At 41.1% G+C, this 23,262-nt stretch overlaps 1 protein-coding gene and 1 long non-coding RNA gene across 3 annotated transcripts; one reads left to right on the top strand and one right to left on the bottom strand.

Moving 5' to 3' along the window:
• On the bottom strand, window positions 1-13,402 carry LOC119746416. Its single transcript, XR_005273740.1, has 6 exons — window positions 13,142-13,402; window positions 6,435-6,459; window positions 5,709-5,765; window positions 4,558-4,632; window positions 3,276-3,375; window positions 1-1,603 (listed from the first exon to the last, which is right to left on the bottom strand). It is a non-coding gene; the product is annotated as an uncharacterized LOC119746416 (long non-coding RNA).
• Window positions 13,403-15,268: 1,866 nt separating this feature from the next.
• LOC119746414 lies at window positions 15,269-22,660 on the top strand. 2 transcript variants are annotated; one of them, XM_038223336.1, is made up of 2 exons: window positions 15,269-16,709; window positions 20,987-22,660. In XM_038223336.1, exon 1 carries the CDS (start codon window positions 15,347-15,349, stop codon window positions 16,685-16,687), a length of 1,341 nt encoding a protein of 446 aa, XP_038079264.1. In that variant the 5' UTR covers window positions 15,269-15,346; the 3' UTR covers window positions 16,688-16,709; window positions 20,987-22,660. The 2 variants fall into 2 exon arrangements, with proteins under 2 accessions (XP_038079264.1, XP_038079265.1); XM_038223337.1 differs by having other exon boundaries at window positions 15,269-16,713.
• The last annotated feature ends 602 nt before the right edge of the window (window positions 22,661-23,262 follow it).

The following is a 23,262-nucleotide window of genomic DNA, read 5'->3' as shown; positions in this document are numbered from 1 at the left end:
TTTTCACCACACCGAGTCCTTTTTATTGGTCAACGAAAGTAAGAAATAGATTGCATAATTTCTCATAGTACAGCTGCTTCAATTGCGGTTTGAATAATAAATTGCAAATATAATTTATCTGTGAATCTTCTAAAAGTGATGATTTCCTCCTGTAACATAAGTTCAAATTTTACTAGGCAAACATCTCAACTTGGAAGCACAACTGAACAGTTGCAAATTGATAGACCGTTGATATTTTAGCAACATGAAAAGTCACATTTTTAGTCTCATTTTTTTAGTCGCACATTTTAAGATCAGAACGTTTCATTTCTCATATGATATGAGAGCAAGATAGAAGAAGTCATATCTGAGTTCCCCAACTGGAAATTTTGCATTAATGTTCTTTGAAGAAAGGGTAACTTCAAGACGCTTGACAAGAAAATTATGCTTGGAATGAGATTTGAATAACTAGGGGAAAAACTACTTTTTTATGATTCAAAGAAAGGAAAAAGAAAACCTTCCAATTTGCTACAAAGGCTTGTGATAACATTGATAAACTTGACCAAACATTAGCATCAAGAAATATCTAAAATACGTTTATTTGTTCTTACAAAAATGATGTCAATATATATTAAATATATCCAATACTGGATATGTTTAAAAACTGCAGTTCGCCCGAGTGGTAAAGCTTATATGGCACTCGGCTGAAGCCGAATACCTTGAACAAAAAAATAGTTGGTGTAGTTGCCTAAATAAAATGTACCAAACCATTTACAGTTGAATCTCGTTAGTACAAACTCTGTTAATACAAAATTCTGGTTATAGCAAACATAAAGTCTTAGTCCCGACTGTGCATTTATGTGCACAATGAATGGGACTGATGTTCCTCTTGATACAAAATTCTGATATAACAAACAATTTGGCTAGGTCCGAACGAGTTTGTATTAACGAGACTCGACTGTAAATGAAAAGTGTAATAACCAAGCTAAACACCTGCACAAAAAATTAAAATAAACCATGTTCCCACTGGACTTTTAATACCTTGACTTCCCTGAAGAGTGACAATGGGGACGAATGGTAAACTAACCTCCCTGTCAACTTACCGCGACAGCGATGTAAAACTACCAGGCCGAAAGTGGTCATAGAAGATTACCCCTGCAGCCACGGTAAGTTATCAGGGGCATTCTGCCAGATTGAGTAAACGTTCCATCGGCTTTAAAAAATAAAAAGTCTGAGTCGGAACACACGGTAGACTTACGCAAAGAAATGCCGCGTTAAGTCTCCGCATGGCCGTGGAAAAAAAGTCCAATGGGAATGTGGCTTTGGTGAAAAATATCACTTTTCACGGTTTATCATTTAGATGGTGGTCCCTGGTACAGAGGACACCATGTTGGAAGTAGGCAGTTAAACTGAAGAAATAATTTGTGCATATTACAAAAGTGTCTTAGTGCTGAACATCTTATAGTAAATTCATTTGTTTTGGTACCAGAACCAAACTCTAGTCCACATGTCCCAGCGGATGCTCCTAGTACAGCATCAAGAACAAGCCTTGTGAGGGTAGTCACGTTTAAGCTTGTCCCGTCATAAACAGGCCCATCCACTTTGAAATGTCGAGTCCATTTGACTGAGAACAACAAACAAGATGGAGAAAACAAAGAAATGAACGAGGAGAGTTTCTATGAAATGAAATGAAGCATGGGCTCTGGACAAAACTACTTGCATTCGCTGTATCAATTTCAAATAATCCTAAATTTACTTTAAAAAACAAAACTACTTGCATTTACTGGACAAAACTACTTGCATTCGCTGTATCAATTTCAAATAATCCTAAATTTACTTTAACCTAAGGCCAAAAAAAAAAAGTCTCCGGTTTCTGGTATGCGCGCGCGTCGCCGTAGCCATGCGCGTCGGCAAAATGAAAAAGTTTTTTTTTCAATAAAAGATGCTGTCTCAAAACCGCCAAACTCACTGGTTTGACTGGAATTCTGCTGCTGCACAATTTTAACGTGTTTTTAGATGGGATTATGATCGAGAATAAGCTTTATGTGGCGTCGCCGCACCACTTTTGGGGCAAGCTCCATACCAGAAACCGGAGACTTTTTTTTTTTGGCCTAAACTGCCCTGAATCTTTGCCAAAGTGGAGGAATTTGGAGGATCGAGGTTACATGTCAAAAGTGTGTTGCTGATTTTGTAGGATGCACTTTGTCAAGGACTGGCAAGCAAAAGCTGTTTCATAATGAAAATGATGATGATGATAATCGGCATTTAAGAACGTTCTTATTAGTAAACTAAATCACAGCACTTACAGTATTATTATTACCCCTGATCATTGGGCCAATTAAATATTGCAAATACCATCTCAGCTCCCTGGGGAGTATACAGCAGCTCAATGCTGCCTGTTAGGCGCAAGCAAGCTAATTCAATCACAATAACCATCACTGCCTTTACAGGTACCCATTTACTCCTGGGTGGGGAGAAGCAATGAGTGACAAAGTGCCTTGCCCAAGGACACAGGCACCATAACCCCAGGCTGGACTCGAACCCACAACCTGCAGAATTACCCGCAGACCACAAATTCAATGTGTGGATGTCATCTGAAAGTGGCTTTACACAGCACATGTTTCTGTCAAACAATTCTGCTGTGGTTTAGGCTTCAACCCTGTTACACGATTTACATCTGACATATATGATTTTATAATTCTGAGTGCACTCCTTAATCAGTTTGCGCTGGATGACTTGTTTACAAGCAAATGTTTTGCAGTATTCAAAACGGATGACCGATAAAAATGCTGCGAGCGAGGCCGGAAATACGAGTGTGCTGCCCGAGGGTGATTGCTTCAACCCGCCAGGCTTGAGGTCGAGTGAAAAGTAATCCTGTGCCTTGTTCCGTTCTTGTCAAAATATTCCCAGCATGAACAGGTTAATGCAATTGTCCTCCAAGAGTGCAGCCCTGTGGTCCAGTGTTCGACTCACGTGCCGTGGTACATGGGTTCGAACTCCGACAGGGAACACGGTGCTTGTGTTCTTGGGCAAGACACGTTACCACAATTGCCTTTCTCCACCCAGGAGCATAAATGGGTACCTGTGAGGGTAGAGACCAGACTGTGCTGATCTCGAGCTACTGCAGGAAAGTGGACTCGTGGCCTGATGAACAGGGGTAATAATTGTGAAGCGCTTTGCAAGACTTTGGTGCAAAGTGCCAAATAAGCCCCAGACCATTATCCATAAGTAATCCCAAGGACGAACCTAGTGCATGTTCTATCGACCCATGTCGGCATGGGGATGAAATAACTTACTTCTGGCGTAGCTGTGGCCATCTTATGCCTTCATGGCAGCACCCACAGCATCAAATATCTTCTTCATCTTGGCGTCACTGCCAATGTAGCCATCTCCATTCTACAACAGCAAATAGGAAAACTGCTATATTTTTTTCTAAGTGGTGTTTTTATATTCATCCAAAATCATGGGTGTCGCGAGGGGGGCGCTTGCGCCCCCCCCCCAGAAAAGAAGGAAAAAAAGAAAGAAAAAAAACAGGAAGAAAAAAAGAAAAAGAGGCGCGAAGTCATAGTGGTGTAAATTTAATGAGTGGGAGGGGAGGCCAAAATGTCCCTGCCCCCCTCTAAAACTGAGAAATTGAGAATATGTTGAGAAATACAGGAATTTATTTGGAAAAAAAAATGTTTTGCCCCCCTCTAGAAAAAATCCTGGCGACGCCCATGTCCAAAATATTTAAGTCCTGGTAACCAGTACATTTAGGGGGGGGGGGGGGGGGGGGAGGGTAAGGGCTGACGATGTAAAAGGAAGTTCTAGGGTTTTATTTTTAAATCTCTTTTGCACTGCCCAAATAAACTCAAAATTGGTGGTCAACTGAAAAAAAAAATCAATGTATGACTTGAAATTGGATGAACTGTGTACTGCTTGTAAACATTGACCTAATTATTGTATGCACTTTTTTTCTTCTTTCAATTCATTAACAAGCCACCTCCTGGAAAGGAAATGAACAAGGTTAGTTCCTTTTTCCTAAACAGGCGCACGGTCATTATGTGAAGTACTGCCATGGCCAGCGTCTATGAACAGGAAATATAGTACAAAGACATACTTTGTCCTGATCTCTCTTAAAACAATCCAGTCCCAAGTACATCAAGTGTTTCTTTTACATGTATCCCATCAAGGCCAATACGCCAATATGCACCAATTTGTAAGTTGCCACTGGCTTTGTGTTAACATGTCACATATTGTTTCATGTGAAGATTATTTGGGGTCAAAGGTTACACACACAAAAAGGGGAGGGGTGAAACAAGTTATCAAAATCTGACACAGCATGTCAAAATTTTGGTTGATTTTTTTTCTATATTCAAATGCAAATGTGAAGCGATTTTGATGTCCTTAAACTCTCTCAGTAACATGTACAGGTGCAGAGATGTGTTCAACTTTTGCAAATTCTCAGCGTGAATACTTGCAGTGAAGTAACAAATTCAAAGGTTTGATTGAGTTTGAGTATGAATCAGCCGGTCCTGGTCTTTCTGAAATAAATGCGGAACGACCCCTCGACTGACCATCAAAATGACCGATACTGACCTTCTTGGAGTGGACCAGCTGACCATTGACAGAGACCTCCAGGTAACCACTTATATTAGGAGTGGACTCGCCAACCTACGTGTTAAAAAAAAACGACAAAAGTTACTACAGTTTGTGATGATCTGTGAAAATCTTCAACTTTTCATCCGGTAACTGATAGTGATATATCGGCACAAAAGGTGATTGCTTGAGACAGCAAACCAATCTATCACCTGGAATGTCATAAATACCACACTGTTTTAGTCTTAATTCCATATAATTTGGGCAATTAATTCCATACTCTCTCAGTTTATCCATAAGGCCAAAACAAAAAAAGTCTCCAGTCTATGGCATGTGCGCGCGTCGCCGTAGCCATGCGCGTCGGCAAAATGAAAAAGTTTTTTTTTCAATGAAAGATGATGTCTCAAAACCGCCAAACTCACTGGTTTGACTGGAATCCTGCTGCTGCACAATTTTAACGTGTTTTTGGATGGGTTACGATAAAAAATAAGCTTTATGTGGCCTCTCTGGACTCCCATATATTTGCACTTAGTTTAGCCGGTCACCATTTGCAGTCATCAGCCAACATTTGAAGAAAAAAAATATGGTTAAAAAAAAAAAAAAAAAACGCCTCGCCGGACCACTTTTTGGGCAAGCTCCATACCAGAAACCTGAGACTTTTTTTGGGCCTAAGATATTGAAGTACAATGTTTGTGCTCCACAGTTTGTTTGTAAAAAAAAAGTGCAACAATTCAGGGTTTGAGTTTGGAGGAAAAAACCCTTCACATTATGGCCTTAGAAGTGAAGCCTTTTCTTTACGTGAATCCTTTTTTTTCAAATGAGATGAAATTATACTAGCTGATTTTCTGCTGAAAAATGACAAGCATTGCTAGAGCAAGGCACATACACACACGAATGGCCTAGAATGGACATCTTTCTGACTAACTTTATGGTCGAGCAGAAAAAGAACCAGTTTATGCATGCTTAGAAGTTGTTGGAACATTTGTATAAATCCACGGGGCAGTGAATACATTTGATATGATCATTTTGTGGGCAGACAAGAATTGAAAACATAAAATTTCTATAAGAAACTTTGATCTAATTTGAGAAATGAGAATTTTACAGGTAAGTTCAATAGACTAAATTGGTTCTCTTTGACTGTTGCAACTTACAATGTCCATCTGGTCCGCCTCAAACTCGTCGTTTAATGCCATCTTCAGGTTAATAAACTGATAAAAGAAAATGAAAAACATGGGTATTGCAATCTGTTCAGTGTCAATGTACAGAAGTCAAACAAAAAACCAAACAAAAACAGAAGAAGTACTGTAAATGCAAATATAATTTTTTTTGTGGAAAATTGAAACAGAGTGACAATGTGTAAATTGTTTAAGTTGATTCGATGTTGACATTAGGGTTGTCTATTCTCAGTTGTTTGCGTACCTTCCACTTTTTTTCTTCACGGAATATTCAAACTGGGAAAAAGCTCCTCGAATATTCGGTTGATGATCCATATTCGAGTATTTGGTATATTTGAGACAGCCCTACGTGTAGTTGACATCAGCAAAGGCACAATGTACTGACATGTATAAGTAATATGCATACTGTTTACATAAATCACTCAACAATGGCGGCAGCCATTTTCTCAGCATTCATGCATTGAGGTCATCTGACGGCCATCGACCAATCAACAGCCCTCATGCCATTTCTCAAGAAGACTGTCATATGTAAAATTTGCATGCTTGCATGAATTATATCAGACCTTGTTAGAAGTGGACTCTGCAGTGTACGAAATGACACTTGTAATAAAATTCAAAGTCACTGCATGTCTTTGGACAGCAAACATAACATCCGGACTATTTTATTTTCAGTTCTCTGTTGCAAAAAGGTAGACGTCTTACCTTGGAGCGGTACCCTCATCCACCGCTGCAAAATAAAAGAGACACAATTTGCATCAAAAATTACTGTATAATAAACATTCCAATACCAAGATGGTTAAGATTATGCATGCTTAAAAAAAATGCAGGTTTAATTTGTTTTTGAACAGCATGTTCACAATGTACATGTACATTACAGCATTTAGGGGTGTAACAAGGTTTTTTGTTTGTGTTCCAAATTCCATAACTGGAAAAGTACATGAGCGATTAGAATGCTTCTTTCACTAAAAGAAAGCTCGTTAATTGGACTTTCATATCCTATATTTGGAAAAAGCTACATGCAGAAATTCTTTACAAAATAGGAGGCACCATTTGGGTTTCTTTTTTTTTTGGCTTGCCCTGTATTTTGCTACATGTAGGATTAGGCAAAACAAAAATAGTTGGTCTCTGGTCAGCGTGCGCGTCGATTTTAATCATGCGCGTCAATCTTTTTTTCCCCCAAAATGTTCCGCGGTAGCTCCAACAGCGCCCTCCATTGCTGCACCTCCTCAAATTGTTGTACCAAATAGCACCAAGGAATGGGAAATTGCACCAAGGCAAATTATGGAGGACACCAATGTACATGAGGACACAAAAAAAAGCAAAAGAGTACCCAACCTTGTCTGAACAATCCAAGCTTGAAAAAAAAAAAAAAAAAAAAAAAAAAAGGGCGTCGCCACATCAATTCCAGAACTTTGGTCTGACCAGAGACATTTTTTTGTTTTTGCCTTATACAAACTCTTTATTTGTACAGGCCTAAATTCACGTTTGAGAATACGAAATGTGTCATTTTTTGTTTTACTCAATTGGGTTGGAACTAGGACTGTTCTTTAAAATAAAAGAGGGCATATGCTTTTTTTAAGAGTTGTGTTGCATCCAAGCTACAGCTTTGTCTAACTTTATAGTTCAGCTATGGTCTTACATGCCAACACAAGATACTTCAACGAAAATTATTGATTTTGGGGGTCAGGGTGGCAGAACATACATTCAGTACCCTCTCACTTTGAGTTCAAACCCTAGCCAAGGCCGCGTCCCAATTACTTGGCTACGGCTTGAAATTACACACGGGTCTATGAGAAGTGGCTGCAGCCGTTGCCATAGGCCTGTGTGTAAATCAAGCCGTAGTCAAGTTAATCGGACACGGCCTAACATATGGATAGATTTTCCCATACCCACTTATTCCTATTCCCAGCTTACCTAAGGGGCCATTCAGAATTTTCAATGTTTTAAAATTTCGACTTTTTTTCCAAACTATTTTGACCCACCCACCCACCCCTATAATTTCGATTAATAAAAAACTGAACATGTACATGTACATGCACTTACATGTACATGTACTTGAACACCATGTACATGTGTGTCTAGTTCAGTGACGGCGTGAAGTTGTCGGTCTTCCTCTTTTATGTGATAAAATTATGTGATACCTCACCAACAAGTATCTTTTAACGAAATTCAATCAGAATATTTATCTTTTTTTAAAAAAATGTTTAGTTGTTGGTGTCCCTGCCACACTGTACGACGGTGTAGCCGTGCGTTATGCACGTGGATTGATTACTTTCGTTTTGACGGGGACTTTACTGAATAGAGTCTGGTGACTGTACATAGAAATTTCTTTGAATAAAAGTCGAATCGTTCATTCATGTGCACTTGTTATGCAAAGCAGGGGCAGTGGTTCAAGGATATCTATGTCGACTTGCAAAAAGTGTGCAAGAACGCGACTTGAATGCTTTTATGTGTTCACATAATTATTCATTATTCAACCTTACAAATATAAAGATTTGAAGTCTCTGAATTTTTTTTTCTGTACCCACCAGAGTAACTGCTGGTCGTTTGGCCGGTTCCCCAAACGCATTCATACTGCCTATACAATACACTGGCCATGGTGTGCACTGTATTAACCGGTGCTGCTATTGACAAGTATTGTTGATGACGGCCCCCTAGCGCGGCGCACTTTATTTATTTTGGCATGAATCTTTTTTTTTTTTTTACAACTTACAAAGAAATTGAGAATTTCTATTAATCCTTGTTTAAAAATGTCGAATTTGATGATCATTTCTGGGTGTTCAGTGCAAAATTGAAAACAAAATTGAAACAAAATGATTTTGCTTCTGTCCAGCTTCCGGACAGCACTGTAGGTTTTGGATAAAAACAATTCGGACTTCAAAATTTAAAATACAAAAATCTTTCTTAGTGAGCAAATTTCCCACTAAACGTTTTTCCTTTGCTCAAAACAAATTCACCCCATACTTGTTGTTGAAGCGGTTGTGCCTCAGGGGTTTGGATTCATTTTAGAGTTACAACTCTCCACATCCAGGGTGCATGAGTCAGCCCAGGCTAGGAGGTGAGCTTTGTGGGGAACAATTAAAAATAGTGCATAATAATATGGAAAATAAAACGCAGGTGTGTTTCTAACCCAAAGGACATTTCCAGTAATTTAGTAAATTTAAAATTATCCTTTTTCGGTGGGTTCTAACCTTACTCTTTACCCTTTTAAACAAAAAGAAAAATAGGTCCCCTAATATTTCATAATGAAGACCAGTCTCTCGTCAGTACAGAGACACAAAGTTTGATTGTTTTCTTGGAGCACAACATTTGTCAAATACTATAAACCATTTCTCATATTTGTCTCAACTTGGTCATAAACTAAAAGATGTATGTAAAATTTCTGTTTCATACAGACAATGCCAAAGACAAAGAAGAAGATTACGCCAGCCTCCTGATAGGCCATAAGAGGCCATCAGCACATCTTTTTTCAGTTTTACCTGTGAAGGTCAAGAAGAAGTTGAATATTATAGTGAAAGTACATGTAGCTGTGTGTCTTCATCACCATTCCTTTGAATTAATTTATTTATGTGACAAGTTCTTTTTTTTTGTATAGTGCTACATGTAGCTTCTGGAGTGCTTAAATTATTTGTGTATAACAATTAAACAGACATGCAGGTGTAATAAAGGCAAGAAATTTAAAGGCGTTACATACATTTTTATTAACCAGTACATGTGAAAGAGAAGTAAGGTGTTTGAAAAACTATGCTACTTTGCATGAAAAAACCCACAGAACATGTCTATTTCTGTGATTCATCACCATTTATTTATATGACAGGTATATTTTTGGATTTAAAAGGGGTAGCTTCTTGAGTGCTTTAGTTTTGTATTACATTTACATTTTACACATGCAGGTACCACATGTCAATATATTGAAAGGGTTATCGGGATGTACATGATGAATGTGTTGACATTTTCTTTTATGTTGCCCAAGCATGATACACGTACAGAGTTAATATGTGCAACAACGTATGAGGAGTAACTGAACCCTCTCTTTAACTTTCCAACGACATTATAATTAGAAATTGCCATTGCTATGAAACAGCCATAGGATTTATGACATTTTTAACAATTTGTTTTAATTTATTTGTGAAATTTAATTTGAATGTGAAACAATATGTATGTGGTCTGTATGTTTCTGGCCTGCTGAGGCCTGTTCCCCTCCCCTCCCGGCCCCCAGGTTCCCCCTACTGGATGTTGGTGCACACAAAATTAAGCATATTGTGTTTTTACCCTGAACATATTGAAACACTCCCCCCCCCCCCACAAAAAAAAAGTAAAATGAAAAAAAGGGGGAGGGAATAAACAAAAGTAAATAAATAATAATAATTAAATAAACAAATAATATTAATAAACAGTGCTTCCCTACAGACAATGATTCAGTTCCAATTCATCCAGCCATGCAGTCACTTCCTTAAGTGTCATAGGAATTAAAAATGATCCTGGAGAAAATATTAATTCAAATTCATAAATAACTGGTCTGTGCATATGTGAGGAAAAAAAACAACCAACTGGAGCAATTCGGTACAAGGTTTGCGTCTGGTTTTATCCAAAGTCAGAGTGTGTCTAAATACAAATGAAATAAGAATAAGACAACAACAAAAAAGAAAAATATTAGTGATTGCAACTTGCAAGATGATTGACAGAATGCACAAAAAGCAAGAAAGTCATTTAATTGAATTAAAGCAAGTCAAATAATTATAACGTAAAAAAAGATCCAACGAACCATAACAACTTTATGGAGTTACATTTTGTAAATTTGGACGCATATTAATGTGCAGACCTTGGCTCATGCACTAGTCCGAGTAACTTGGACCCAACTTATCGCCTTTTTTAACATTTGGACATGGTCTGGCGATAGGACCCAACTTATCGCCTTTTTTAACATTTGGACATGGTCTGGCAATAGTGGGGTCCAAGCTAATACCGCGACCTGGACAACATCATCCTGTCACTGTCCCAAAAACCAACATTTTCCAACAAAAAACATCAGATTTCACCTTCAAAACGGCCTCCAAATGACTAGATATGCCACCTGAGGTACAAGTAGACATCGATAATTAAGATGGTTGTACTGAAGTTTACTTACGATCCGGAAAAAAAGTGAAATTTTTCGTTCATTTCGGAGAGCTCCCCTCGCGATCTTGAACACGTTAAATTTCCGATCGTGTTTAATGTTTGAACGACGCGATTTCTTCTACATGCCCAGCGTACATTCGATGGTCCCCGTATCCCGAGTGCGATTCCGTTACCGAGCGCGCGCGATGCATCGATTATGATAATGAGTAGACTGGACCACGTTTGTAAACACATGTGCATTTCAAACTATAATAGGGAGTCGGGAACTAGCGCAGCTTTTATGGCGGATACCAGTTCAAGCTGGTTCCCGATTCCCTTTTACAGTTCGAAATGCACATGTATGTGTTTACAAACGTGATCTTTATCATAATCGATGCATCGCGCGCGCTTGGTAACGGAATCGCACTCGGGATACGGGGACCATCGAATGTACGCTGGGCATGTACAAGAAATCGCGTCGTTCAAACATTAAACACGATCGGAAATTTAACGTGTTCAAGATCGCGAGGGGAGCTCTCCGAAATGAACGAAAAATTTCACTTTTTTTCCGGATCGTAAGTAAACTTCAGTACAACCATCTTAATTATCGATGTCTACTTGTACCTCAGGTGGCATATCTAGTCATTTGGAGGCCGTTTTGAAGGTGAAATCTGATGTTTTTTGTTGGAAAATGTTGGTTTTTGGGACAGTGACAGGATGATGTTGTCCAGGTCGCGGTATTAGCTTGGACCCCACTATCGCCAGACCATGTCCAAATGTTAAAAGAGGCGATAAGTTGGGTCCAAGTTACTCGGACTACTCTAGCCCCATAAATGTGGCCTATTTACTGGACTGCCTCCGTAAACATAGGCCACACATCCACATGTACAAAAATCGTGTCGACGGAGCCAAATTTTGATTTTCACATTTAGGCTTAGTTTGTAGGGTTTTTTTGCTTTAGAAGCATACTCACCCTCTTTATAGGCTAATCAGAAAGTGCTGCCTTTTTCAGATGTCTAATTTTTGTGAAATTTCATGTTGAAATTTTGATACGCAAACGTGTAAAAATGAATCTGGAAATTTCACGAAAAATATACATCTGAAAAAGGCAGCACTTTCTGATTAGCCTATATAGAGGGTGAGAATGCTTCTAAAGCAAAAAAAACCTACAAACTAAGCCTAAATGTGAAAATCAAAATTTGGCTCCGTCGACACGATTTTTGTACATGTGGATGTGTGGCCTATGTTTACGGAGGCAGTCCAGTAAATAGGCCAAATTTATGGGGCTAGGACTACTCATGCACAGGGAAATATAATCCACATCTTTTCTTGGCTGGTTTGGGGACAAAAACGATCTAGATTTGGCCAGTAAACAAGGAATATTTTCAGTCCAGTCTCGCAGAGGGCGCTGTTTGCGAAACTGGAAAACGTTTGCGGAACCGGTCAAAGCACTAGCACTGACCTCTACAAAATGTCCTGGCAAATTTCTCTTTCAAACGATCGCAGAAAACTATTCATATCATGAAGTAGGTGAGTAATTTGCGCATATTTATAGATAGCCCCATAAATGTGGCCTATTTACTGGACTGCCTCCGTAAACATATGCCACACATCCACATGTACAAAAATCGTGTCGACGGAGCCAAATTTTGATTTTCACATTTAGGCTTAGTTTGTAGGGTTTTTTTGCTTTAGAAGCATACTCACCCTCTTTATAGGCTAATCAGAAAGTGCTGCCTTTTTCAGATGTATATTTTTCGTGAAATTTCCAGATTCATTTTTACACGTTTGCGTATCAAAATTTCAACATGAAATTTCACAAAAATTAGACATCTGAAAAAGGCAGCACTTTCTGATTAGCCTGTAAAGAGGGTGAGTATGCTTCTAAAGCAAAAAAAACCTACAAACTAAGCCTAAATGTGAAAATCAAAATTTGGCTCCGTCGACACGATTTTTGTACATGTGGATGTGTGGCCTATGTTTACGGAGGCAGTCCAGTAAATAGGCCACATTTATGGGGCTAATTTATAGATAGGTAGCTTCCTGTGAAAGCACGTTTTTTCGCCACAAGACGCTTCAGACGATTTGCGATTGCGGAACCGGTCAAACGACTGTACTTTAAAAAAAAAATTTTTTCTTGACTTTCCATAGACTTTGTACACAATCGCGGAAGTGGCGTCAGGTGTTGCGCGTCAGGTCGTGCAGGTTGCAACATTTTTTTCCAAAATGACCTTGCAACGCCCTGTACTGTAGAGCATGAAGAGTGCGTTCTTTTGGAATTGAAACAACAACTTGCCCTGAAAAGCACTCACCAATACAAAACGCTGATTTTAACTTTCGGCATGCTGACAAATGGTTCTGAATCGTCGACAAGAAATCGCAGGTCCCTTTCGCTCCACTATAAACTCAACTCAAAGTCAGTCAAACTTTACCGGCGCGGCACTGCACATCGGGTAGACCGTAAGGTCATGGCCAAATTCTGCTAAATGCACTTTAAAAATCTGTCAGATTTATCCAAAAATCTGCAAAATTCCCCAAAATTCGAATAACACTATAAACACCTAAAATCACATGCAGATGTTGCAGTTTTGCCTTAATTAAGGTTCAAATCACATTATAAACAATCTATAGTCATAAAAATATTATGGAATTGGGTAAATTTCAGGCGAAACGCGGTTGCATCACGACGAAGTCCGGTACTCAGCAACCTCGTCCCCAGGGTGTCGAGCAGTACGCGCCCATCACTACCTGCTCTCTCACCCTGGTATTGGATCATTTGCAGGGTAGCATAAAATGGCACGACAGTAGAGCGCGTAATGAATATGCATGACTATGACGTCACTGGAAGCTCATGAGTAATATATCACGCACGATACTGATATACATGTAGATGCACACTGTATGTGCTGCATCCCACTTACCGATGATATCACATATTTAACAAGTCCTCTTTCTCTACTGTCGCGCCGCCACCCTCTAGTGTCGTCCCACTTACCGATGATATCACATTTAACAAGTCCTCTTTCTACTGTCGCGCCGCCACCCTCTAGTGTCTAGTAAACCCTGGATAGGAAACTTTCTTCCTGTATCCTGATTGGATACCGCAATTGGCTAGTAATGGATTTTTATCGTGTACTTGGTGCTATTATTCACAACGTGCAGTACGTGTTTTCGCGATCATTCGTCCACGCCTTCTCGAAAATACTAAATTCCTTTCCAATTTGCTCATATTAATTTGAAATATGATACTGCATGTTGTCTCGATAAGATCGTAACAGTTTGATTTCAAAAATCGTGTTTTCGTAACTCACGCCGTGCTCGCGCTGCTACGAATTGACTCTGTTTTTACCCCAGACACCGCATAAAAAAACAAACGCTAATGTGTAACGCATATCCAGGCACCAGACTGTTCCTCATTTGCATACGTGTGCAAAAATCTTTGCACCTGCATAAAATGGCACGACAGTAGAGCGCGTAATGAATATGCATGACTATGACGTCACTAGAAGCTCATGAGTAATATATCACGCACGGTACTGATAGATATACATGTACATGTAGATGCACACTGTATATGCTGCCTCCCACTTACCGATGATATCACATTTAACAAGTCCTCTTTCTACTGTCGCGCCGCCACCCTCTAGTGTCGTCCCACTTACGTACCGATGATATCACATTTAACAAGTCCTCTTTCTACTGTCGCGCCGCTACCCTCTAGTGTCGTCCCACTTACCGATGATATCACATTTAACAAGTCCTCTTTCTACTGTCGCGCCGCCCCCCTCTAGTGTCGTCCCACTTGATGATCATCGGTAAGTGGGACGACACTAGAGGGTTGCGGCGCGACAGTAGAAAGAGGACTTGTTAAATGTGATGATCATCGGTAAGTGGGACGACACTAGAGGGTAGCGGCGCGACAGTAGAAAGAGGACTTGTTAAAATGTGATGATCATCGGTAAGTGGGACGACACTAGAGGGTAGCGGCGCGACAGTAGAAAGAGGACTTGTTAAATGTGATGATCATCGGTAAGTGGGACGACACTAGAGGGTAGCGGCGCGACAGTAGAAAGAGGACTTGTTAAATGTGATATCATCGGTACGTAAGTGGGACGACACTAGAGGGTGGCGGCGCGACAGTAGAAAGAGGACTTGTTAAATGTGATGATCATCGGTAAGTGGGACGATACTAGAGGGTGGCGGCGCGACAGTAGAAAGAGGACATGTTAAATGTGATATCATCGGTAAGTGGGAGGCAGCATATACAGTGTGCTTCTACCTCACCATTACCTCCATTCCGACTCACGTGAGATTGTATTGTTTAGTAGCTAAAGGTATGCCACAATTGAAAGAAAAGAATGCAATTCCTGCCTGCGTGCCCCTATAAAAGGCCCAACCACAGGCATGCTCACCAGTGTATTTTTAGTGGCTACCGCGTGTACATCGGTGCGTTTTCACGCAGCGCTCTAGCCAGTCACATTGAAAGTTGGACCACGAGCGTGGCCAGTAGTGTAGCAATGGCAGATGAAGCCATATTGCATATTAACCCCTCGGAAGACGAGGGCCTAATGGGTCAACTGGATGACGAGTTGTCATTTCTCACGCAGCTACCAATAGCGGAGACTGCATGCTCATCTTTAAGCAAACCAACGCCACCGGCGCCAGCAGCTAAAGCCAAGAAGCGAACTGCTAAACGTAAGAATATAGATCAAGCAAATTCATGTACGCTGAACGAGCCGCCTAGTGCCGCGAAAACTAGCAGCGACAATTCGGACTTGCACAAAGCAGTTTCTAGCTTGCAGCAAACAGTTGCTACTTTGACAAATGCGTTTTTGCACCGCAGCGATTCCGGTTCTAGCCATTACGCTAACCGCTTTCCAACTGAGGAAATATTAAGCGAGGGTGAAATTCCTGATGATAATTTAGTGGCATTAAACCTTGCACCGGAAACGGGCAATGACAACGCAATTGTTGGCAATAGTTATGTACATGTACCTGAAAAGGGCATAGACACTTTCACTGAAGGTGATTTAGATAACCTGTTGTGCGATACTGGCAACCAGGATGACTTGCTGACCGAAATGGCGGCCTTAATTGAGAGTGACGAAAAAGAAAGTTCAGCCCTAAATGACCAATTGGCTAAAACAGTAAATGCACTTGCTCAAGGCAAGATAAAGCCAGAAAAACTAGAAGAAAAATTGGGCAAATACAACAAACCAAGCAACTGCGGTAATCTTTGCCTAACTAGAGTGAACCCTGAGATATGGTCAATCCTAAAACCCACAACACGTGCAAGGGATGTTAAATTCCAAAAGGTGCAAAGCTCTTTTGTACGGGCATCAATAGCCATCGCAATGGCCACTGATCAAATGCTAAAAGCCAGAAATAACAATGAGACTATTGATACAGCTCAGCTTATTAGAATGCTGGTTGACGCAATTGCCATACTTGGCTCGGGCAACGCCCAACTCAACTTGCGCAGAAGAGACAGTATCCGACCTGATCTCAACCAAAAATATGCGGCCTTGTGCTCATCGCAAGTCCCGTGCACTAGTCTCCTTTTCGGGGATGACTTAGTTCAGTCATGCAAAACTATAGTGGAGACAAACAAAATAAGTTCACAGATGTTTGTAAATGACCCCAAACGTCGTAATACTAGACAGTTTTCAGGCCGTGGATCATCCCACCGTGCGGGGCACCTTATTACCCGAGAGGCCGAGGCTACTATCGTCGAGCACAGAGTCAGGGCCAGGGTTATTACCGTTCCGGCGGCAGCAGCGGTCATGGCAGTGGCAATTACCACCAAACCCCAAGCCAATCCACCAGCACCGGGGCCTCGACAGCCAAGAAAACGGTGACCTAGCGGCACCATTACAGTTGGTAAGTGAGTATACATCACCTATTGCTGGAAGATTGCAACAGTTTATCCCTGCTTGGGAAAACATAACCTCTGATGAATGGGTGCTAGATACAGTTGCACATTGCCATATCGAATTTAATCGCACTCCGGTCCAGGCACATGAACCTAAGCTTATTCAATACTCTGACCCGGAGGCGCAACTGATTGACGAAGAAATTCAAAAATTACAAGAAAAAGGAGCGATTATCAGGGTCAACCCCTGTCACGGACAATTTGTGTCCAACATTTTTCTTCGACCAAAGAAAGACGGCTCAATGAGACTCATTATCAATCTAAAAGCTCTAAACAAATTTGTCAAATATCACCATTTTAAAATGGAGACCTTTGAATTTGCACTGACATTGATTCGGACAAATTGCTATTTAGCATCAATAGATTTGAAGGATGCATATTTTACGATACCCATGGCCCAGGAACATCAGAAGTTCTTACGGTTTCAATGGCGAGATAAACTGTGGCAATTTAAATGCTTATGCTTTGGGCTTGCTAGTGCACCTCGTATCTTTACAAAGGTCATGAAACTACTCACATCAACATTACGTAATGCTGGCCAAATTTCGGCAAATTATATTGATGATTCATTACTTATTGGTGACACATTACAGGAATGCACCAGTAACATTGCAGCTCGTTGTGCACTGACAAATGAACTTGGGTTTGTGATTAATCAATCAAAGTCACACTTTACCCCAGTCCAAGAATTGGAGTTTTTGGGATTCACCATTAATTCAGTAGAAATGACAGTGCGTTTACCGCCTTGCAAATTATCAACCGCGGTTGAGGCATGCCATGAACTCATAGGACAGTCGAACCCGACGATTCATCGGGTGTCACAGGTCATAGGAAAACTTGTGTCATGTTTTCCAGCGGTCCCACTTGGGCCTTTATATTACCGAAGTTTGGAAGTGAGCAAAAACATCGCTCTGAAAAAATGTCATGGAAATTACAAGGCCAAAATGGCTCTCACTGCAAGCAGTAAGTCCGATTTGCAATGGTGGATACAAAATTTACCATATAATTTTCGACCAATATTACCCCGTGTAACAGACATCGAAGTGTTTACTGATGCTTCCCTCATGGGTTGGGGAGCCTCTTGTCCAAAGGCTAACATTCAAACTAATGGCCGTTGGAATTTGCATGAAGTAAGGTTTCATATTAACTATCTAGAACTCCTTGCGGTTTTTTATGCTCTAAAGTCATTTCAAACTGACATTCAGAACAGAACTGTGTCCATTGCAATGGACAATGTCACAGGAGTTTCATATATAAACCACATGGGAGGTTGTCATTCAGCTGAACTGAATGACTTGGCCAGACAAATTTGGTTTTGGTGCATCCAACATGACATTTGGTTGATTGCACGCCATATACCTGGTGTACAAAACACTTGTGCAGACACCTTGTCACGATCCTTTAAGGATAATCTGGAATGGAAACTAGATGCCAATATTTTTAACAAAATCATATCAACATTGGGTGTCACACCAAGTATTGATTTATTTGCGTCCAAAGCCAATTATCAATTTAAGCCATTTGTGTCATGGCTGCCTGACCCAGAGGCTACGGTGGCCCACAACTGTCACGGCAAAAGCAAAAGCGCCACGGCAAGCGCAAAAGCGCCGCGGCAAGCGCAAAAGCGCCGCGGCAAGCGCAAAAGCGCCGCGGCAAGCGCAACAGCGCCACGGCAAGCGCAAAAGCGCCACGGCAAAAGAAAAAGCGCCACGGCAAAACAAAAAGCGCCGCGGCAAAAGAAAAAGCGCCACGGCAAAACAAAAAGCGCCGCGGCAAAAGAAAAAGGGCCACGGCAAAACAAAAAGCGCCGCGGCAAGCGCAAAAGCGCCACGGCGAGCGCAAAAGCGCCACGGCAAGCGCAAAAGCGCCACGGCGAAAGCAAAAGCGCCACGGCGAAAGCAAACGCGCCACGGGTTTATTGGGAAGGGGCGTAATCATACATGCCGCTACTACATCAAAATATAAAATGGGAAGGAGAATGGCCGCCACCAGGAATTCTTATTAAGCACAGAATTTAATTCTTTGAGAAGTGATTTTATGGCTGAGAAAATAGCAAGGACTGATAAATCGTCGATATTAATTTGTTGTAGGATGATTCCAAGATTATTCCAAGAGAGTTCCTGCCGTGAATCAGAGTTTATAAAGGAGAGGGAAAGTGGGACTCGCTATATCAGCACCATCAGGGCCGTTCCTCATTTCTTTACATTTCGTGGGATGCAAACAATTACGAGGACGGGAGGCTCTGTGAGCTGATGCATTTTTGAAGACATTTTTCCCCCTTCCGACTAGCATGCAGAGAAGAGTTCCGTTAATTTGAGCCTTTTTTCACAGGTGTGTATACCAGTGTAGGCACGCTAGTGAGCTGCCCAGAGTGTATGAGTTAATTTTTTTTTCCCCAGAGAGCGGGAATTTCAAAACTCTTCGCTGAACGTTGCTTGCACTGACCGGTTTTCCTTGCTATTTTCTCGGCCATAAAATCACTTCTCAATTCATGGTGGCGGCCATACTCCTTTCCATTTAATTTTAGATGTAGTGGCGGCATGTATGATTACGCCCCTTCCCAATAAACACGACTGAGTTGAAGATAACTCACAAATCGAGAAAGGGATCGTTCTATTAGACAGTTGCAACGCTTTCGACAGAGGAGGTTAGGTCGTGGATTTCATGTAAGGAACGTAACACAGGCGAAGACTTTGGATATAGAATAAGAAATAAATAAATTAACTTTAAAAAATGGGGGGGGGGTAAGGGAGAGACACTAAACAAAGGAGAAGTGTTATCGTTGAGATACACAGTTCTAAGCTCTTCTATGAAAATTTGGTGGCTCTGAAAAGAGCCGTTTGCTTTGTTTCGAGTGAATACGGAACTCTTTGATGCCGGAAACAAGCCCTCTTTCTGCCCTGCAGGCTGATTCTGCGAGGATGTGAAAGACTGTCCACAGGGCAACTCATCATCGCTATCGCTAAGCATCATGAGGTCTTGTTCGGCTTCTTGGTTTCTTGAGCCGGGGTGGGTGGGCCAGTGAGTTCTAGGTTCTGAGTTAATTTCTTTCTTTCTTATTCTATATCCAAACTCTGGGCAGCTCAATTGTGTGCCTACACTGGTATACACACCGGTGAACTCATGGGCGTCGCCAGGATTTTTTTCTAGAGGGGGCAAAACATATTTTTCCCAAAAAAATCTTGTATTTCTGAACACATTCTCGATTTCTCAGTTTTAGACGGGGGCAGGGACATTTTGCCCCCCCCCCCCAACTCATTCAATTTACACCACTATGACTTCGCGCCTCTTTTTCTTTTCTTTTTTTTCTCTTTTTTCCCCTTCCTTTTTTGTGTTTTATTCCGGGGGGGAGCGCCCCCTTGCCCCCCTCGCGACGCCCATGGGTGAACTAAGTCTCAAATTAACGGAACTCTTCTCTGCATGCTAGTCGGAAGGAAAAAAACTCTTCAAAAAAATGCATCAGCTCACAGAGCCTCCCGTCCTCGTCATTGTTTGCATCCCACGAAATGTAAAGAAATGAACGGCCCTGATGGTGCTGATAGTGAGTCCCACTCCTTTATAAACTCTGATTCACGGCAGCAACTCTCTTGGAATAATAATTATCCTACAACAAATTAATATCGACGATTTATTTCCTGACCGGTTTTCCTTGGCCTTGCTATTTTCTCAGCCATAAAATAACTTCTCAAAGAATTAAATTCTGTGCTTAATAAGAATTCCTGGTGGCGGCCATTCTCCTTCCCATTTTATTGTTGATGTAGTAGCGGCATGTATGATTACGCCCCTTCCCAATAAACCCGTGGCGCTTTTGCTTTCGCCGTGGCGCTTTTGCTTTCGCCGTGGCGCTTTTGCGCTCGCCGTGGCGCTTTTGCGCTCGCCGTGGCGCTTTTGCGCTCGCCGTGGCGCTTTTGCGCTCGCCGTGGCGCTTTTGCGCTTGCCGCGGCGCTTTTTGTTTTGCCGTGGCGCTTTTTCTTTTGCCGCGGCGCTTTTTGTTTTGCCGTGGCGCTTTTTCTTTTGCCGTGGCTCTTTTGCGCTTGCCGTGGCGCTGTTGCGCTTGCCGCGGCGCTTTTGCGCTTGCCGCGGCGCTTTTGCGCTTGCCGTGGCGCTTTTGCTTTTGCCGTGACAGTTGTGGGCCACCGTAAGAGGCAGTTGCATGTGATGCGTTTACAATGTCTTGGGCGAACGAAATATTTTACGCATTTCCTCCTTTTGCTGTCATTGACAGGGTATTGCAGAAAATCGAGGTAGACGGAGCCATGGGAATACTTATATTCCCATTATGGCAAACCCAACATTGGTTTCCCAGAATGCTGCGCCTGTTGATAGCTATGCCAGTAACACTACCAAAGACATACGGGTTGTTGAGACTACCACACGATCCACACAGTCGCCATCCACTAGAGGGCCGAATGACAATGTGTGCTTCACTCTTATCCAGCAGTCGCTCCGATCAAGAGGATTTTCGAAGGAAACTATTGACATTATCCTCCAATCATGGAGACCGAGTACCAAGAAGCAATATGCATCATCCATCGAAAAATGGCTACGTTTCTGCACTAAACGGGCTGTCGATCCAGTTCGTGCGACTGTAACCGTGGCAATGGAGTTTCTCACCAAGTTAGTTCACTCTGGGGCAAAATACAGCACTGTTAATACAGCACGGTGTGCATTGTCATCACTGCTTTGGTCAACGTCTGACAATAAAACAAAGTTTGGTAGCCATCCTTTGGTTATTCGTTTTATGCGAGGACTATTTAATTTAAAACCTCAGTACCCTCGTTATTCACATACATGGGATGTTGGTATTTTACTTCGATATGTTAGTAAGATGGAACCATTACAGTCTATTGCATTGAAACAATTGACTTACAAACTGATTTGCTTATGTGCACTTACCACTGCACAGCGGGCTCAGACATTGAGCCTATTCGACATATCTAACATGAAGGTTAGAAACAAACAAGTTTGTATTAAAATAACTGATTTGATTAAAACATCTAAACCGGGCAAACCTCAACCACAAGTTATATTGTCAGCATACCCGCATGATAAAAGTGTATGTGTTATGCGAACCCTCTTAGAGTATCTGAAAAGGACAAGAAGTTTTAGGGGCTCCAAGTCAAAATTATTTTTAAGTTATACAGTGCCGCATAAGGAGATAGGCACTGCCACTGTTTCCCGTTGGTTAAAACAGTCATTAACTGAGGCGGGCGTAGATGTGTCCGAGTTCAAAGCACATAGTTTTAGAACTGCCTCAACCTCGGCAGCCGCCAATAAAGGTGTACCAATTAACTTAATTTTGCAGACGGCAGGTTGGGCAAGTTCAACAACCTTCGCCAAGTTTTATAACAGAAGTGACAGTATTTTATGCTCAGAAGGAGCACAAAGTCAGTTTTCTCAGGCAATCTTAAGTCAAAAATGATTAGCCGAGCATATGTTGTGTAATAAAAATGAAATGGGTCAAGGAAAGTTTTATTCCATTAAATAGCACGGTAAAGTGCTGATTCGACTCATGAAACAAGTGCCAGTTTAAATATGGATTTATACTGAACATCGTCAAGAGACAAAGATAGTCTTGATTTGTTTATAATGAAGTGAATACTACTTTTTGTCAAAAGACAAATTAGTCTTGATTTTGTTTAAAATGAGAATTATACTGTGTTCGGTTGTCAGAGGACAGACTAAAATTTAACTTTGTTTATTATACCGTGTATTGCCAAGAGACAATTTAGTCTTGGCGTAAAAGTGTGTATAATGAGATTTATACTGTATGCAAAGTCATGTACTTTTGTCAAGAGACAAATTGTTTCGAAGTTATTAATAATGATGAGCTAGAATTAGCTCTAGAAGTAGAATGCAAAAATAAAATCTAATATATCCGATAAGGAGTACTGCAAAATTTCTCTGTGCAGTTTCTTGTTTTAAGGGACTTGATTAACATTACACTGTCCCGCTTTAAAGTCTCACGTGAGTCGGAATGGAGGTAATGGTGAGGTAGAATCTCCCAATTAAACGAGTAAAGTGATGTTTAATTAGGATTCTACCGATACATTACCGTAATGAGGAGTCACGTGACTCCCACCCAATGTGCCCAAGCACAAGTTTTGACTCCGTCTCTTTGCTCAACCCGCCCTAGTATACGGGACCAGTGTAATTTGTTATAATTACTTTAAATCACTGGTGAGCATGCCTGTGGTTGGGCCTTTTATAGGGGCACGCAGGCAGGAATTGCATTCTTTTCTTTCAATTGTGGCATACCTTTAGCTACTAAACAATACAATCTCACGTGACTCCTCATTACGGTAATGTATCGGTAGAATCCTAATTAAACATCACTTTACTCGTTTAATTGGGAGAATCTACATGTACATGTATATCTATCAGTACCGTGCGTGATATATTACTCATGAGCTTCTAGTGACGTCATAGTCATGCATATTCATTACGCGCTCTACTGTCGTGCCATTTTATGCAGGTGCAAAGATTTTTGCACACGTATGC

This window comes from Patiria miniata, unplaced genomic scaffold (assembly GCF_015706575.1).
Source record: "Patiria miniata isolate m_02_andy unplaced genomic scaffold, ASM1570657v1 HiC_scaffold_7, whole genome shotgun sequence".
Classification (NCBI taxonomy): Eukaryota; Metazoa; Echinodermata; class Asteroidea; order Valvatida; family Asterinidae; genus Patiria; species Patiria miniata.
Note: the sequence above shows the minus strand (reverse complement) of the source record. Positions and strands in the feature narration are given on the sequence as shown.